We start from the raw sequence: 17,974 nt of genomic DNA on the forward strand, positions 1-17,974 counted from the left end.
ATTCGTCAAATTTACAAAGCCTATTGTTTAAGGCAGACACGGAGAAAGCCGCAGCAGCAAGTTAACACAAGGCTACTGCCTGTTCCTACAGAACACTGTTGTTACGATGACGGCATCCAAATGCCTTTGTTTTAAAGCAGAAGGCTTTGTAATGGAAGTAACACTGGAAATCAGATGCATGACAATACCTGCTCAGGATCATCAGGGCCTGTCCGTCATCCTTGCTGTTACACAGATCCACTGCATTGGCTTCAAGGATAGCCAAGCCTAACTGAAAAATGGCTTTGATCCCATCATAGAAAAAGCAGTCCACCACATTCACAGCACTTTCTAAAGGCATAATGCTAAGGAAAAGGGTAAGGAACCATGAAAGAGAAATGGAAGCTAAGGTAGTCAGATCCTTCATATGCTCCGCCAGCTCTGGAAGTTGCTCTTTTATAAGTTCTTCAAATACTGACTGGTCTACCTGAGCACCTGCAAGTCAAAGAAACAGCATTAGCCAAGACTGAAGCTGATGATCACTGTCAGTTATCAACAGCAAGACTTTTGTGACATTTAAACTGACAAGATATGTACACACCTACAATGAAAAATCCCTCATTATCTTCTTGCTGTCATCTTAGCACCAGCCCTAATATCTGCACTCCTTACTATACATCTTCCTGCACAAAGACCAGGTTGATTTCTGCAAAGTGGCTTTAGGGTGCTATAAAAATAGTAAGAGCAGCAGCAGTTGGTTTTCGCTAAAAGAGCCTGTAATAATTAAGTGCTAGCAAAAACAACTTTGAAGCATTTTACTGTTCAACTTGGGACCTATGCAATGAAAATAAAAGAGTATACATTCCTCTCCTCCAGCATATGTACCCAAGGAAGTGGGCAGTACAGCTTTCATTCTCTCAGTAAGAAGGTATGAGACTATATCAAAGACGGGTACATACACTAAGCAGGAGGAAAAATATTATATACATACATATGTATGTATGTGTTTTGTTTTTGTTTTTAAGAACAGAAGTTTTCTGCTATTCTCAGATGTAAGTTTTCCTAACTGTCCCAGTCAGTCTTTTTAAAAGGAGGACATCTGAGCCTGGCTCTTTCTGTTTTAGCTACTAGATCCTGCTTTGTGAGAAGCTATTGTAGAATCAATATCAATTCATACAGGTAAAGTGGTTTGTGTCTACAAATCACATCTGCCTCATCAGGAGTTTTAACTGAGATGTTACAGGCTAAAAATGTTTCCTGAACACAAAAGCAGTTAGCTTTTCAATTATACTCTGTCCTTTATCTGAAATTATCTCAGGTAGATGTTCTTTCTCATTGTCAATATTCTGCTAATATTAGGAGACAACTCTGATTGCTATAAAATGGCTGATACATATATCCCTATCACTCAGAACTGCTATTGCCTAAAGGCAGGATACAACTTGGACACTTTCTGGCAGAGAGACAACATCTTTTGGTTCTGCATCTAGATCATTAAAAAAAAAATCACACACATTTCTCCATCTTAAAACTTCTCACATTAAGCAACAAAAAGCTTCCATTAGTGGCTGAACAAGCATTACAACATCAAAAGTCAAAAATAAGTGCCCAGAGACATGCAAAGAGGTTGGAGAAATACATCAGGCATGGTGCTTGCTCTGAAGAAAAACCTAGATGATTATATATAAGAAGGGTAAAGAATATAAAGAAAGAGCAATAGTTTTACTCAACACAATGTATTTTGGGGAAGGGTATTTTGTTTTTGTTTTTTGTTTTAAAGCAAGCTTAATCCAAACAATTTAATATAGGTGAAAAAAAAGAAAAGAAAAAAAATGGAGAAGGTTTTTAGAGGTATTTGAAGGATACCAGAGACAGATGATTGGCAGAGATATAGGAAAATCATTCCAGATGAAGAGGCAGCATGAGAAAGAGTGGCAAAAGCAGAAGGTTAGAAGAAATGTGAAATGCTGCCCAGATCTTTTGCAGAAGATTATGTTATAGTTAAATGTTAACACTGTAGACAAAAGTCAATCTGGTCTATTCAAAGTTACTTTTACACTCTCCCTCTCATTAGTTGTTCAGTAACCATGATACCTGTGCCATTCAGTCTCTAAGATCAAGAAACCATAGTGAGGTAAGAAAATGCCAGGGAATCCATTTAATAAACAAGAACCCAAGACACAAACTAAATGACTTCTTCAAGACTGAAAAGGCCAATCAGAGCACTGAAGTGAGGTCTTCACTACTTTAAGAATTACAATAGCAAGACAATGACAATCTAGCAGATAAAATGGGATAAGACGGCCTGAAGATTTGTGAACAGGATGGAAAAATCACAGTAACATGAGAACAGGCTATGCATGACTCTCACTAGTAAAGAACTGAAAAGTACAACTTGTTTCTATCTGGCAGCTATMTGGTTATAATTTCCTCTACGCACTGCAAAAGAGGCAAGGCCTGAGGGAATTCCTGAAGTAAGAGATAAACGGTCAACTCACCACCCCTGCTTACAGGCTGTTCCCACTTTTAGGCAGGCTTGTTAAAAGGCTTGTTAAAAGACAGAATGGTCATAAATGGCATGACTGGAAGAGCTAATCTTGGGATAAAAATAAAAGGGTTGGGTCGGTAGAATAGGGCTGGATTACTGAAGTACTGAAAGAAAAAATACAAAAACTGATACTGAATGTCATAGAAAAGAAAAAAGAAAGAAAAACAAGAGAAGATGGAGCTAAGAAGGCCTGCAATAACCAGTCATTAATTCAATAACCACTTTGACAGTACAGATTACTGACTCACACCAAAGAGGAAAAAGCATAATGACAAGTACCAAGGAAGGGATTACTGGAGCTATGCAGAAATCAAAATTTGGACAACAGTTTTGGCAGTACAGATATAAAGAGGAAAAGTTGGGTCTTTGAAGTATAATAAGTATAAGCAGGAATAAACAATACCAAGCTTAGACAGAGTAGGTTACAACAAAAAAGAAGGCCAAGTCAAATATGAAGCCAAGATCATGAACTCAAGCAACAGGAACCAGAGGAGACAGAGAAGATCAGTAACACTGATATGGCCATATTAAATCTTAGGGTATATCAAAGTTCTAGAAATAACTGTTCAATCAAGCAACCATGCTGCAACAGTACTCACCTTTTCTTTGGGATAGAGAGGATAAGAAAACAGACGGGCAGYATAACTAAGACTACTGGCACTCAAACAATGCAGGCTGTAGCCATGGTGAGTAATAAGCCTGATACATCCCAAACATAAGTAGAACTCAGGGCAGCTATAACAGCAAGCCACATGAGACCACTAAGGTTTATGTCAGTGCAAACAATGCTTCTTACGGGCAATAAGAAAGCTACTGATGGGCAATAACCCAGCAAGCAGCTAAATTATCAGTAAGTTAAAACAAGCCTTAGGGTGATGATCTCTAGAAATACACAAGGACAAATAAAGGCTGGGACTTTTAAAATCAAGGAAAGAAACAGGCAAATGTGAGGGTAAATCATCAAGATGGTAGTTTAAAGTCATGTCAGAACTTTGGTTCTTGTCTCCAAAAAAGTCAGGTATTTACAATGCCTAATCCACTAGTTGAAAATAACTAATATTGATGACATTCAAAACATGACAAAACTTCTGAAGCATCCAGCTGTCTCTGGAACAAATCTGCTTTAACTTGCACTACCTCCCAGTTCAGTGGCAAGACAAYGTCTGTGCAGCAGCACAGTGTTAACAGGTATTACAATACCATCCTCCAACTAAAATACTGGAAATCTTCCCAGCTTTCTCTCTCCTGCTCSCAGGCAGTCCAGGACGGATTCACATCACTTCTAGCTCCATGAACCTCTGCTGCCAGGGGCTTCTTCCTACCCCCATCTCCTCACAAGTCACCCTGATCCCTCCCCTTGCTACAGTGATGACGTCGTGGCGGACACTGTAACTAAAGATTAAGGTAATCAGTAAAGCAAGAAAAGCTATCAAACATTTCTGTAACAGAAGTAGTAAAGTCACTGCAAAGAACAACTACTTTTTCTTGTATGCATACTGACAGCTATTGTGTCAAAGAGTTAAGCTCCTCTCTTTCTGTGCATTAGGCACATAGTTCCTGCATGTACAGTTTCCAAGCATATTTTCAGACAATCTTAAAAATAGCTGCATTGCGAAGAACTGAAGACATGACAGATGAATACAAAGCATGAACTGCAGAGGGACTAGGATTATTTCTTAATGCTGCATCTCACATTCAGAGATCTAACASAGTTTTGTATCAGTTCTTTTTACAAAGTGTCATTTTAGATGCAGGCCTGTATTGCACCAACATCCAGACAATGAAGATGAATCAGAAACAGCTACCCTAGCGTAGCTTTCTTAACTCTGTCTTAACAGCTGGAGTCTCTAATACTGAACACTTCTAGCCAATGAAGACAGGCAAGCTCTCGTGCTATTTTTATCTAAGATTAAGGTTTAATGCAACAGGCAAAAGCACTGCCTCCTCCTGACCAACAGGAAATAAAATGACAAATTATAAAAGTTGGGCATATACACATATAGTTCTTGCACTTCAAGTAATTCAGATGAAAAATAACACTACCTGGAACCTGAGCAAACACCACAGCTATCTCTACACACTAATACATGGACCACTTCATCCTTGGATTATGGACCTCTGAAGAACCCCAAGCACTTTGTGCCAATGCCATTCAGTTGCTCCTTTCCAGTGGAGTACTTAGCAAGGAGAGTGGAAGAGACATGAACTCACCTATCACTCGGTGGTTGAAGTAATCTGGCAGCATTCGCTCGCACACAGCAACCAGCAGCCAAAAGGCTTCTTCCTCTTTGGCATACAACAGTAACACAGAGGTCAAAATATTCATAGACTTACAAGGACAAAGAAGAAAATGGGATTAGTGACAGAAAATCCTACTGAAAAAAGCTAAATTTTGGCTTTTTTTAAAGAAAGAAAAGTAGCCTAACATGATGTAAACAATTAAAAAAAACCAGCAAAAAACAGGTAATAGTGAATATATATTCGTAATCCAAGTGAGACAYAAAGGCATAACAAGTTTTTCAAGCTTACATATACTACTTTTCATAAGAGCAATAGGAAAAAACTGAGAACAGCACAGTACTGGATGTGCTCAGATGCAAAGTAGGTAACAGATAGTACTAGATGTTTTGAAGCTGGTTTCGCTCTTGCTCCCTATGTTTGTATTTCAAAAGATAAAGGAACTGGAACTGTTCTGCGTTGTAATTGGAATTTGATAGAATCAGAGTCTGACAGAAGATTTTAGCTGACAAGTTACATACAGTACTTCATAGTTTGCCATCAATTTTGAAGGAAAAGAGCAGAACTCCAGTCATTAAACCTCTGCCCTAGCACTTCATGTGAATCTTGTCTGTGCAGGCCAGTTTACTTTTCCAGTTTCCAAGTACCATGCAAGAAACATGCTTTCAAACAAACAGTGTTAGAAACTTCCCCCAATTTAACACGTAAAAGCATTTCCAAAATGCTGAGGGAATACATTTGGTAAGYCCAAGAGTACTACGCCACATACTTGTTTTCCAGAGTAAATCACATTTACTACTTAAAATTATATGGTTTTGTAGCTAAAAAGACACTTACCAAAACCACCATTAAAAATACTTCAAATCAGAAAGTAGAAAACAAAACAAAACAAAACAACAGTGTTATCCCACTAAGAACTCTGCACCTGGCAGTATCCAATTTTGGGGTTCCTGTGTGCATATGCTGTGAGAACCCTTCGGAGCGCCGCTATCCCCGTCTCGTTCTGGAAGGCAGGGTGCTCGGGCAATGAGCGATGTAGGTCACGCTCGATCTCCTCTGTTGCCATGCAACACTTGCCCATGGAGGCCTCCACTAGATGTATGTAATAACCAGGGTGTGAAGCAAGATCAGTCACAGCATCTGAAGGCAGCAGTAAGAGAGCAAGAGGAGATATAAAGTGGATTAGGATAGTTTTACTAACTTAGCATTATGGGAATTACTGGTCAAAAGAATGTAAGTTATGAGATTCTTTTCCCCCAAATCTATGAATTTAGTAAACCCCCCAAATGAAATAAAATACTAGCAGAATACTTACTTTGAAAATGAAACATATTTATTATCAAGGCCTACACAACACAACAGGATGTAAAACACCTTAATATTGACACTGACCAGAAAGCTTACCCAGGAGAAAGTATTACTGGGAGAAATGTACTCAGTGCTGTTTATATCATCCAAGGAGGAAAAAACTCCACATGAAGGAATACATTTTGCAAGTGTTTGAACATGTCAGATAGCGGATTAAGAACTGAACTTGAGATCATATTGTAGGCATGTTCCAGCTCTGCCAGATCTATGGATGAAATTAGTTGTTTTTTCCATCTCACTTTCTATTATTCCTGCCAACATGCAACAAGAAGCAGGAGCAGGACTGCCGACTTTAAGATGTCGTTATTTTGCAATAATTTGATTTGATGAGGATTAAGCCAATAATTACGCTCAATCTAATTTTTCCTTGAAGAAGAACGTTATTTTATGAAAACAGAAGGATGATCTTAAATCAATTACACAGATGCAGCAGACATTACTTAAGTTTTCTGCCCAGCATGTAATAACATCCCGAAATAAAATTCTTACAGCTCTACTTAGGTATTTACTTGCACTTAGTATTTCAGTAGCTGAGCATCTGCAAGCACAGAATCAGATTACTAGCATAAGCTCCATCCGAAAGATGTTTTAATTCCTGTGGGGAGATTTCTTGCCCAAATGTTTTGCTGTGTTCAGAATCAGAGGACGGCTGAGGCCATCATCTCTAGGAGGTCTCACCTGAGAAGAGCAGCCAGAGTTTGCCTCTTAAGGATTCTGGGATTCCCATAGCAACAAGCTTTCTGATCTTCTCTGTACGAAACATACACACAGTTCTGCCGTATTCTACAAAGTGGTCATCCCACAGACTCTCTTTTATTTGCTCCCTAGACTGGAAACAAGAAGATACCTTTTAGAAGAACTATGTGCATGCGAGACCTTGTAAAATGAAACACTTTACACACTAGAAATTCTGCAAGATTTTTCCAGGATCAACGGATATGGGAAGTCTGTTTCAAGGAATAAAACTTTCCCCATTTTGCATGTGCAGTTCACTGCACAGGGGAGAGAAGAACTAATCAAAGACAGAAATTATAAATATTTACCAGAAAGAAATGGGGGAGGAGAAAGAAGGAAAAATAAAAAACAATCAAATAGAGAAGCAATTACTCCATATTCAGCATGCATACAACATCTCCAGCCAATACAGAGTTCATTCTACTAAAAAACAATGTATGTCTGAATGTTACCACAGCTATTTTTAAACCTTCTATAACATCCCCCAAATCTTACATACCTTTCCAAAGTCAAGGCCTGCCACTCCTGGCTGATGAAAGTCAGATCTTAGTGCTTCTGTGTTGAGCAAGTAACTGTTCTCCTTTTCACATTCACTATTGTTCTGACTTTGTGAAGCCTCTCTTCCTAGATCCCCAGACTCACAGTCCCTGAACACGCATGTTGATCCAAATACAGGAGTGTTCTGCAGTACATAAGCAAAAGAGGTAAAAACTGAGAAGAGGTGAGAAAGTATGCCTCGACCAGCGTTCAGGACAAAGAGCAACATAACGTTCTGGTTTTGCTGTTACCAAGGCTGTTCAGACTTCATACTACAGCTAGGTGCTTCATTAAGGATTAGCAGTACTTCTCTTGGTCACCTGCAATCACTGCCCAAATCCAGTGAGCCCTGCAGATTGTCAGGACCCTCCCACCACTTTCTCTCACTTTCTTCTTTTTAAAGGAAAGAAGTACAGAATGAGACTTGTCTCCTGGATAACTCTGACTGGAGTTCTTCAGACTGCCAAGTCTGGGGTCTTTCTAAGTTGTCTATACTGTAACATTGCTTGAACAGTCCTTGCTAAGCTTTTGGCTCTTGCCAATTAGTGTTCTCCAAGATGGATCATGAATAAGCAAGGCCCTGTACACAGCCACCCGGTTTGGGATGGCAGGAGTGTTAAATAAAACAGGCATAGGCCATTCCATGCCAGCTATCCTCAGAACTAAAGAACCGTCTCAGGAGTATTTAATTTACTAGAATAGACCAAACTGGCCCATTACAGCATCAACTAACTGGTATTTTCAGTGAGAAGAGGAAAAAGCTATGTAACTTAAACTACTCTCTGAAGAGAGAAAGATGAAGAGTGGAATTAACTTGAGACAGTGGATGATTTTTCAAAGGTCACTTTATTGGACACAGAAGACCACTGTTACTTGAGGAAAAGCTGAACTCGGGCATAAGAAAAAAAGAACATGTAAYATTTTCTACATCCTTTACACATCAATGTCACAAAAAAAATGTCTTTAGCAAATGTCTTTAAAAGTGTAAAGGAAAAGGACAGCAATGTTAATTCCCTGAAATGCTTGAATCTAATCCTGAGAATGGCCATTCATACTCAGGTATCAAGGATGCCAAGGCACATACTCTTTCTGCTCGCTACAGATGGTTGACTGTCCTAGGGAAATCTCTGAAATACAAGCAGCTACAGTTTTTTCAACTGAGTGAGTACCTGCTCATGTGTTACTGTTCTGTATACTGCAAGATTGCATATATATGTATATACACCTAGCTTCATATTAAACCTTTAGTGTGGATCTGCATGAGGAAGGCAAACCGGTTTACACCTTTCAGGAAGAAAGGTCCAGACTTTATCAAAATTATCTTTCTATTCATTTGTACATCAGCAAAAGAGTTGCTACTTTAAAATAGAAGTTACTGGTAAATTTTAAGTGCCCTTAACATCAAGCTAACAACCAATCCTCTATTTCAGTTGAGAGTTGGGGGAGGGAGGAAGCACATAGGATCTCAGATTAATTTAGGTCACAGAAGACCCTCTTTTTCAATTCCTCACTTAAAGGAGGGCAACTTGGATCAAGTGGCTGGGGGCTGTGTTCAGCCACAGATGTATCCAAGGATGGGGATGCCAGTCTCTTGGGGCATCCTGTTCCAGCAATTCCTTCCATCTCTTTGAAAATCTTCTTCCTTTCATCTGATCAGAATTTCCTTTGTAACTGTTGCCATTCATCTTTCAGCTTGCAACTTCAAGAAGAGTCTGGCTCTATCTTCTCTTTAATTGTTAGAAGACAGCACCTAGCCACCCTCTTACCTTCCTCTTCCAGGCTGAACAAGCCCCACTCCCTCAGCCTCTTGTCATAAAGCACATGCTTTGGCCCCTGACCACCTTTTGGCACTCCAGTGGACTTACTCCAGTTTGTCAATGATTCCCTTGTACAGAGTGGGCAGGGACAAAATTGGACACAGTATTCCAGATCTGCCTCACAGGTGCAGAATAGAATGGTGTAACAACATCCCTTGACCTGCTAGTTACAGTACTGCTATACAACCCAATATGCTGTTGGCCTTCTTCGCTGTAAGCGCATGCCACTGACTCACATGCTCGACTTGTCCACTGTGATGCTCACCCTCCAGGCCTTTCCTGCAGAGCTGCTTTCCAGCCAGCCATCCCCAAGCCTTCCTGCTGCAAGAGGTTGCTTTGCCCCAGGTGCCAGACTTCACATTTGCTTTTGTTGAACTTCATGAGATTTCTAACAGTCACTTCCTCCAGATTGGTGAGGTCTGTGTGAAGGGCAACCCTGTCCTCCAGCATATTTACTGCTCACCCTAGTGTGGTGTCAGCCATAAACTTGCTGGGTGCACTCCATTCCATCATGCGGGTCATTAATGAAGGCATCAAAAAGCACTGCCCCCAAAATTCCCCAAGGAATGCAGGGCAACAGTGCAATGGATACACACAACAAATTTATAATTAAAAAAAAAGAAGAAAGAAAACCCAAATGTTCAGTACCTGATTCTTATTTTGCAAGTTGTTACAGTGCACTGGGTTGTTGAAGTTCACTTCTTTTAGTCTCTGGAGCAAGTTCTCCACTAAAGTATCCCGGTCCTTCAGCTCAATGAACTGGAAGGCAGTCTTGCTCCTTATACTAACAATGATGGGATTAGGAAGAAGGCTTGTGTCCTCCATCTTTTCTATAGTGATTACCTTTTCCAGAAACATTACAGAAAACACACTATTTACCACAAATATAGAAACATCTTCAAATATTCTACATATACCAAAATATACAACAATGACATTTATTTGCCCACATGCTTTAAACATGACTATGCATATTGGCTTTCCTTGGTCAGGCACATCCTCCCACGTGAAGGTTTAGAGTCTCTTTAAAAGCTCAAAGCAGGTACAAAGAAGTATCCCAGTTACATTTTTCTAAAGATGACTTCTTCATCCACTTTGAGAGTAGAATAAGGGGAGAAAAAGATAATAAAATAGAGTAATGATTAACATGTGATTCAGAAGAGGATCAATTTGATCAAATTTGAGAGTGGAAGAGAAAAATTACTTTCATATTTTTAAAGATAAGGGGAAAGGATGTTTTGCTGTTTCTGATACATAACATTCTTCTTGTTTTCTATTTCTGTATCAGTGGAAGATAAGTTGCTACAGTTAACATATCATTTGAATGCCACTCTGTTATTAGTTGAGGATGAAAGGAAAGCTTTAATTAAGAGATCATAACAGCCCTGTATCCACCGCAGATCAGGCAGGTGTTTACAGACAGCCTTCTYCTCCTCCTCTACTCCCACCACCTTCCCATGCATTCTCCCTACATTTAAGCTGCTGTCTGATTTCATGGAAATTTGGCAGCTCTTCAATGCCTAAAGAATATCTCCTTTTCAGATAGCCCCACAGGTCTGTAGAGTTTTCACAGGTTTGCTGGCGTTTGTCTATGGAGGAAGAGCATCAACACTTCTAAGTTACACCCAGATCCCCATAACAGAGAAGGATGCAACACTGTTATATTGCTAGAAGGATCCAAGTGTTTCCATCAATGTCAAGTTGAATGTGTGTTTTTATGGAGCTGGGATAAGAGTGTTATTTGAGTCTTGGAGCAGTTAGAATCTTTGCAGTGCTCTATCATGCTGCATTATCAGTCAGTGCTTCATTTTGAGAATCATGTTGACTCATCCATACGCATTTTAAGAATTTCATGTCCTAGTAAGTCCCAGAACAAGCTTTACAACAATCCTGTAGGCACAGTGCACACAAACTCCTACTCTTTTCCATCAAATGATAGTTCGCAGATAAGTCAAGTGACAGTGAGTGTTTATGACAGAAAAAACAGATATGAACTTGAAATGAAACAAACAACTCTACCTCTCTAAGTGGGATGATAACATTGCAGCAGCCATTTTCTTTGCTGGCAAAACAGATATAACTGTCTGAAGTATACATCCTTCCCGCTGTGTGACAGCGACTAAATGGTGTCCACAGAGAACAGTCTACAACTTCATGTAGCTTCTCCTTCCTGGGCAATCTGAAGAAAGCCCGAAAGAATTCATTCTGCGCTCTGGCTTCAAGATCCCTTAAGAGAAAGCATTAAGAACGAATCACAAGATCTTGAAAGCCATGATATCAAGTGCAAAGACTTTTTTACTTTTTTGATCTCACCAAGAGCAGGAAAAACAGAATAAAAGCACTGTATAAAATCTTCATTACTGTACTACCATCTGTATGAACGGATTGATACAAAGTTAACTTTCAAATACAAAAAATAAACCATCAACACTTTCTTGTTTAACAATTAGATCAAAAGCAATTACTTTACAAACTAGGAGAGAGAAGAACAAATTAATTTAGTCTTTATTTTTTCATGTAGTCACACATTTTCTATGACTGCTGTACTGCCTTTCAGCCTCAAAAGGAGTTACAAGTTTCAGTGCCTAGGAGRTAACTTTTATCTGAAGAATGTACTTTTTTTCCTCTTTCTGAGAATTGAGCAACAGAGCTCTTTGAGCTTCTTGTTTTTCTTCCCAATAATATCACTAGAATTCTGCAACCTGCACCCCACGGATTTGCTTCTGCATCCCAAAATAATACATTTCCTTGATGAGTAATTCCAAAGTGATCAGTAACAGAACAGCTAATGATGGCGACATTTACATCATCGCATCATTGACTCTCAGAGATTTCAGTCTCTGAGATCCATCAAACAGTTACAAAATGCAAAATAATTTCAGGCCACTTACAGGAACAGCATCAGATATATTCAGCTTGGATTTGGCTTGCTTCCATTCACCCATCCATACAAATGAGAGAAAAGCTTTATAGAAACAAATATTTTATTTCTGAACCATGGTTATAATAACCAGGGTTGTTAAGGGTCTTTTTCCCCTCCTCTCTCCTTTAAATGAGGAATTCTGCAACAATTTATAGAGTTGTACAGTTATACTACACATAGGCCATGGTTATTATCCCACCAAAAGCAGTTCCAGAAACTTTAGGACTTAAATTCTGTCATTTTCTTTACTACAAGTAAATTTTTCCAAACATGATTGACCTTAGAGGGGAGGAAAATATTAAAAAAGGCTTGACTTTGTTTTGCTGAAAGAATTTAAAGCGTGGGCTGAAGTAGAGAGGGAGTGGTACCTTGTTGCTGTAAATTCCCTCTCCACTCCTTCCTCCACCCTCCCCTTCTTACACCCTCTCCCTGTCCCAGCCCAGTTGTTTAAAAATAAGAAAGTTGTATAAATGAAGGTTCAACTTCAGGAAGCACGTCAAGGGTTYTTTTGCTTTGCCTTTTGCCTTTTTTTTTTCTTAAGTTTCACTTCAATCTGTAAAAAAAACTAAGGCCAGGTGAAACAGGGAGAAAGAGAATCAAGCACAAACTGAGAAACAAGAAGGGAGGCTCTAGTGTGAATAACAGAAAACACTTGACCAGAGTTCTGCTGTTGCTTCCTTCCACAGTAATTATCCTCCTGAATAAGATTACCAAAGGAAAACAGACAAATAGGCTCCTGTTTTTTCAAAGAACAGAGAGAAACGCTCTTTGTGAAGGAAGACAAAGAGTTTGCTGCAAAGTTAAATTTCCACAGCAAAAGAAACTCTGATCAAGTGCCTGCAGAGATCCGCTATTGTGACAAAGCTAGATCAGGATATGCCTCCTAGTTAACTCAGCACAAAAATATTTTCCATTTCTGCACAGCACAGATGAATGCTACTGATAGCATCTACAGTCAGTCCTATGGAGAGCTGTTTTCTCCTGTTACTCTGCTGAGAAGGTAAGTTCCTGCCAGAATCTATTAATTCTTACAATTTCTATGCCTTCATGTTAAAAGAAGTGTTATACAGAAGAACGGAATCTCTGTTAAGATAGAGATCGTCAGTAATTTAAGAGATAACTGCTTCAAATGTTCCAAATCTGCATGCCAATTCTGAATGCTTTGGATTTTGCTGCATCTCTTGGGGCTGCAAGCTTCAAATGCCGGGTCTTTCAAACAAGGAGTTCCCTAGCTACAGGTTTTTTTAGCTGAAGAAAAACGTTGTTATATTTGAAACTCAGTAAATTCACCAAGCAGTTTTCTTTGTGGCAAAGCAACAAGCACCACTCGCCCAATATCACCTAATGGGGAAGAATGCCAACCTTAACATCCCCAGAATCACTTATCTGCAATGACTCATTAAAAGGATCTTGCAGGGCCACCACAGAGACCACACCTTGTTCACTGCTGCCCTCAAGAAAAGTGCTGAAACAGGGGTCAACTTTCTGGAAGGCTGGATCCAGGAAAGAGAAACGGTAGCTCAAGAATGAAATACTGTCAGCACTTGTTGTTGCAGGCTCAAGCAAAAGTTTTACTAGAAAGTGGCACACATTCATAGTATTTCCTGTTAGATAGGCAATTCTAGGGCTTCTAGCAATCGATTCCCTTCATACATATAAACAAACATTATTAGAGCTTGTAAAAAAAAAAAACACACTAAAAAAACAAGACAGGCAACTGTTTAAATACGATAAAGCAAAGGTACAGCAACTGATCCAGGTCACCAGATCCCACAACTTCCATTTGAGTCTCAGAATACCTCTGAGTTGCACAATACCTCTGAGAATAACACTGAACAGAACTGTAACTTTTCTACCTACTGCCCAACCTGCTTAAAATTTTCCTCTTCGTTTTTCCTGATGGTTTGCTTTCTAACCAAACRTAACGTACTAAACTGGTACCTAAGAAAACAAGGAAAGCTAACATATAAATATATGCTAACGGATAAATAATGTTCTTCACGTGTATACACATACAGCAGAAGAATAAAAATCTAAAAGGCATTATTTGGTTCCCTACTTTTCAGAAGAATCAAAAGGCTCTCTCCTCCAGTCTTTTTTTTAATATAGTTCCTGATATGCCTGTTACTGGATTTTTGGACTATCTCCGATTCTAGCACTTAAGAACAAATTGTAAGACTGAACTGTGGTAACTTTTTGTGTTTGACCCGTAAGTTACCTTATAAGAGTTTTAAATTAAAGGAAGTAAGACACAAGACTAAACATGCATAACAGGATCAGGAAACTTAATGTTAGGTCCTCGCTGTCAAATATTTTTTCTCCACTTTAAATCCCACAGAAGTCAGCTTGGCAAGAGTTTTAATTTTGCAAAGTCACTCACTGGTATTCTCAGGCAAAGGATTAGACCACATAATGTCGAGCTACAGAAATGGGAGGAAAAAAGAAAAACCCTGAACAAATTAGTACCTAGCTGACCTGTCACTTTTGGAGAACAATTACTACAGGATGCTGCTCTTGCTCTCCAGATTCCAGAAAGTTACAGATTTTGAAAATAATACATCCAGTGACATTCCCCTTGTTTTTTATGAAGAACTGCTAAATCCCTGTGGTMTGAAAAGCTCTTTGTAACCAGACTTGGAAAAGTTACTGGATAACTGCCAATGTGAACTTGTCAGGGACAAACATAAAACCAACATAATTCTTTTATATAACAGGGGTACTGAAGTTGTAATTGGAGGAGAAAGATATTTCAGCCTGCCTTTATGCAAATCTTGATATTTTCTCACATGAAATAGTGTTGCACCAAGCTAGTTGAAATACAGTACCCCAAAAAGGCTCACTGTCAAATGGAAGGCTATATTGAAAGGACCTCCACAGGGGTCTGTCCTGGATTCAATATTTTCATTAGCAAGCTGAAAGATGGAACAGAGACTGTAGTTATTAAATTTGCATGTGGCATGAAGCTGGTAGAGGCTAATGAGCAAAAGAACAGGATCAGTTCTCAGCCTGATATTTGTAAACTGAAGGCATGACATGGAAAAAAAGCAGTAGAAACATTTTTAGATGTAATAGTAAACTGTACAAATACAACACACAAACCTACTCCAGAGATTCTCCAAAAGAGACCTAGGGGTTACAACAGATCACAGATTGCMGGTGGCTTAACAACAACACGCTATTACAAGAAAGAGGATCACGGTACTGGGATGTATGAGGAAGCACCCAGCTTCCAAGACATAACAACGCAGCCCTGCAGTTAACGCACATGCAGCCAAGCTGCTTCGGTTCTGGCCAGCGCTGGTGAGCCTGCAGCTCAAGCTCTGCATCCAGCTACCACCTTTCTGCAAAGGTCCGGAATAAATGAAGCACGTTCTGAGAAGAGCAGCCAGAAGGATCAGAGGGGTAAAAACAGGGGCAGTAAAAAAAACCTGGACAAACTAGGGCAGTGCAGTCTGAAGAAAAAGAGATAAAGGCGATATGCATCAGTCTCCAAAAATAAAAACAGTTGCTGTAAATAGAGAAAATCTGTTCTATTTCATACTACTGGATAGGACAAGAAGCAATAGATTTAGAAAGCAGCAAGAAAGATTTAAGTTAGACTTTAGGAAAGACTTTTTAATGGTAAGACAGTGAAGTATTGGTACGGATTCTGACATTTCCATTACTGAAATCCTTAAAAAACAGGTTAGGCAAATATTTGTCAATAATGACACACAGAGATAATTCAAATCCTGCCTCTTGCCAAGAGGATGGAATAAAATGAGGTCCTTTCTAGTCATATCTTCCTTTTTGCTTAAGTTCTGTGGCATTCTTAGATTCTCTCTCAAAAGGAACTGCGTGGACTGAAGGGACATTTACGATTCAAGATATTTCAACCAGTTTCTATTCAGCTTAGATCAGTGTTAAAAACCTTTTTGCTTTTATGTGAAGCACAGTTATCCTTATTGGCAATTCACAGTTGTATATGAAGTAAACATTCCAAAAAGGTTGGACCTTAGAGAGATGCATCATACTTCTGAAACTTTACTGACATTGAAGTTTTTAAATCATGTGTTCAGCTTAGGCCATTTCTTTAACATGTTTGAGGAATGCCATTGATATTTGTGTATCCTGAGAGAGAGAAGGAAATAAAAAGTAAAAGAAATCTGTAATAAGACTTTATGGCACACAATTGTGCCTGCAAGGAACAGCATTTGTAACTATCAAACACCTCGGTCTCACTTTGTTTTCAGGGCAATTAAATGGTTGTTAATTCCTTTGTAATCCATTGTTCTGAGCCCTATCCTCCATTCTGGAGGATGGAAACTTGCATTTTATCGTGTTTGACTCTGGCCACAACATAACTCATGAGTCTCCTATCTCCACTCTTCAACTGGATGACCCCCAAGAGCCTCAGAAACAGCAGCAAATATTTCTGTTTTCCAGAGTGCAGCATATATGGATCATAATGATATTAAAAATGCCTTTGTTTTAAAAAAGATATTGAGATGAGCCTCTTGCAAAAGAAACACCAACAAACAAAAGCAGTCTACACAGAACCTTCCTTAATTTGACTCAGTTAGAATAATTTTAGCAATGTGTAGCTTACTGCCTTCATTTTGATAGATGACATTGCAGTATTTGCTTCCAAACCTTGCAAAAGAACTAATAAAGATAATGTATCGGGGGGGAAATGACAAGTGAAAAGATAGCTGTTCTTACATTACTACAATGCCTTTAGAAAAAAGGCAACCACTTCATGCAACAAAAAAGTTCAACCCCCCAAAATACATTAGTATTAGAAACCAGTTTATCCACTATTCAAACTACAGTCTTGCTTAATCGCATTACATCAAAATGGTTACTGAAGTGTTACAAAGGGCACTAGAAATTGCAACTTATCCAGCCACTACCTAAATTACACAGAGGAAATGCAATTTTGGCATCTTCCAAGTTTTCCCTTCTGCCATCTCAAGTTACAGCACAGCAGCTTTGTTAGACAACATCTTGTCCAGGAATCCTCCAGCAAACAGGGTTTTATGCCCTCTTCCTCCTTGTTCCCTCCTGCCTTGTCCCTCCATTTTTTAAGTTGGAAGGAAGAGGAGGAAGAAAAAAAAAACATTTGAATCTGTTGGGTGATTTCTATTGCTTGTTTACAAACATACATACTACTTCTCAAAATAAGTTTTGTTTTGTTTTTTAAATCTGTTATGAAACTTTGCAGAACTGTTTATCCACTACTAATGCCAAAATTCACCCCTGAAACAATAAAATGGGTATTGGACATCTGACTATTGTTTGGGAAATGATGCCCTGGAAGTAACACCTGGCTAATTCTCTTTGTACCTCTGGCAGAAGAGGAGGAAGGAAAAACAGGAAACAATATGATTCAGAAGTGGATAAGCACTCCACTAACATTTATTTGGAAAAAAAAAAAAATAATCAACTAACACTGATGCCCTAGGCAAATTCCAATTTTGGCTATTATATTCTGCCCACCTAAAATTCCTCTCTACATTTTCACTTTCCCTTTCACATAACAGCAAATAAAACAAAGTTCTGTGTTGTGTTACCGTCAGCAAATAGTTAACAATTTCTCCCTAAGAATCAAATGCATTTCTGAAGTGGGAGAGGAACGCATAGATGCAGTTCAGAGAGGCACTGGGTARAACTGAAACAGCATATAACTCTGTTACCAAAGTCTGTGTGGGTTTTTTGGKTTTGTTTGTTTTGATATCTATACCTGCTTGTTAAGTGGCTACTAGCGGGGAATTTCAAGTGTCAGATATGATCAAAAGCAATGGTTCTCCAGGACTGACAGCACTAGAAAAACCTATGCGAATGGTACTT

General features: G+C 39.0%; 1 protein-coding gene across 1 annotated transcript in view; it reads right to left on the bottom strand.

The window, feature by feature from the left end:
* TBC1D8 (TBC1 domain family member 8) overlaps nt 1-17,974 on the bottom strand; it is a 37,232-nt gene that overhangs the window by 7,598 nt on the left and 11,660 nt on the right. The window contains exons 5-11 of the mRNA XM_085321610.1: nt 11,242-11,449; nt 9,871-10,065; nt 7,368-7,550; nt 6,812-6,962; nt 5,691-5,905; nt 4,739-4,856; nt 189-474 (exon numbers count right to left, since the gene is read on the bottom strand). Of these exons, the coding sequence (XP_085177736.1) occupies nt 189-474; nt 4,739-4,856; nt 5,691-5,905; nt 6,812-6,962; nt 7,368-7,550; nt 9,871-10,065; nt 11,242-11,449 (1,356 nt within the window). The remainder of the gene's footprint in view (nt 1-188; nt 475-4,738; nt 4,857-5,690; nt 5,906-6,811; nt 6,963-7,367; nt 7,551-9,870; nt 10,066-11,241; nt 11,450-17,974) is intronic.

The sequence above is a fragment of the Rhea americana genome, unplaced genomic scaffold (assembly GCF_003343005.1).
Source record: "Rhea americana isolate MKP2758 unplaced genomic scaffold, rheAme1 scaffold_7, whole genome shotgun sequence".
NCBI lineage: Eukaryota > Metazoa > Chordata > Aves > Rheiformes > Rheidae > Rhea > Rhea americana.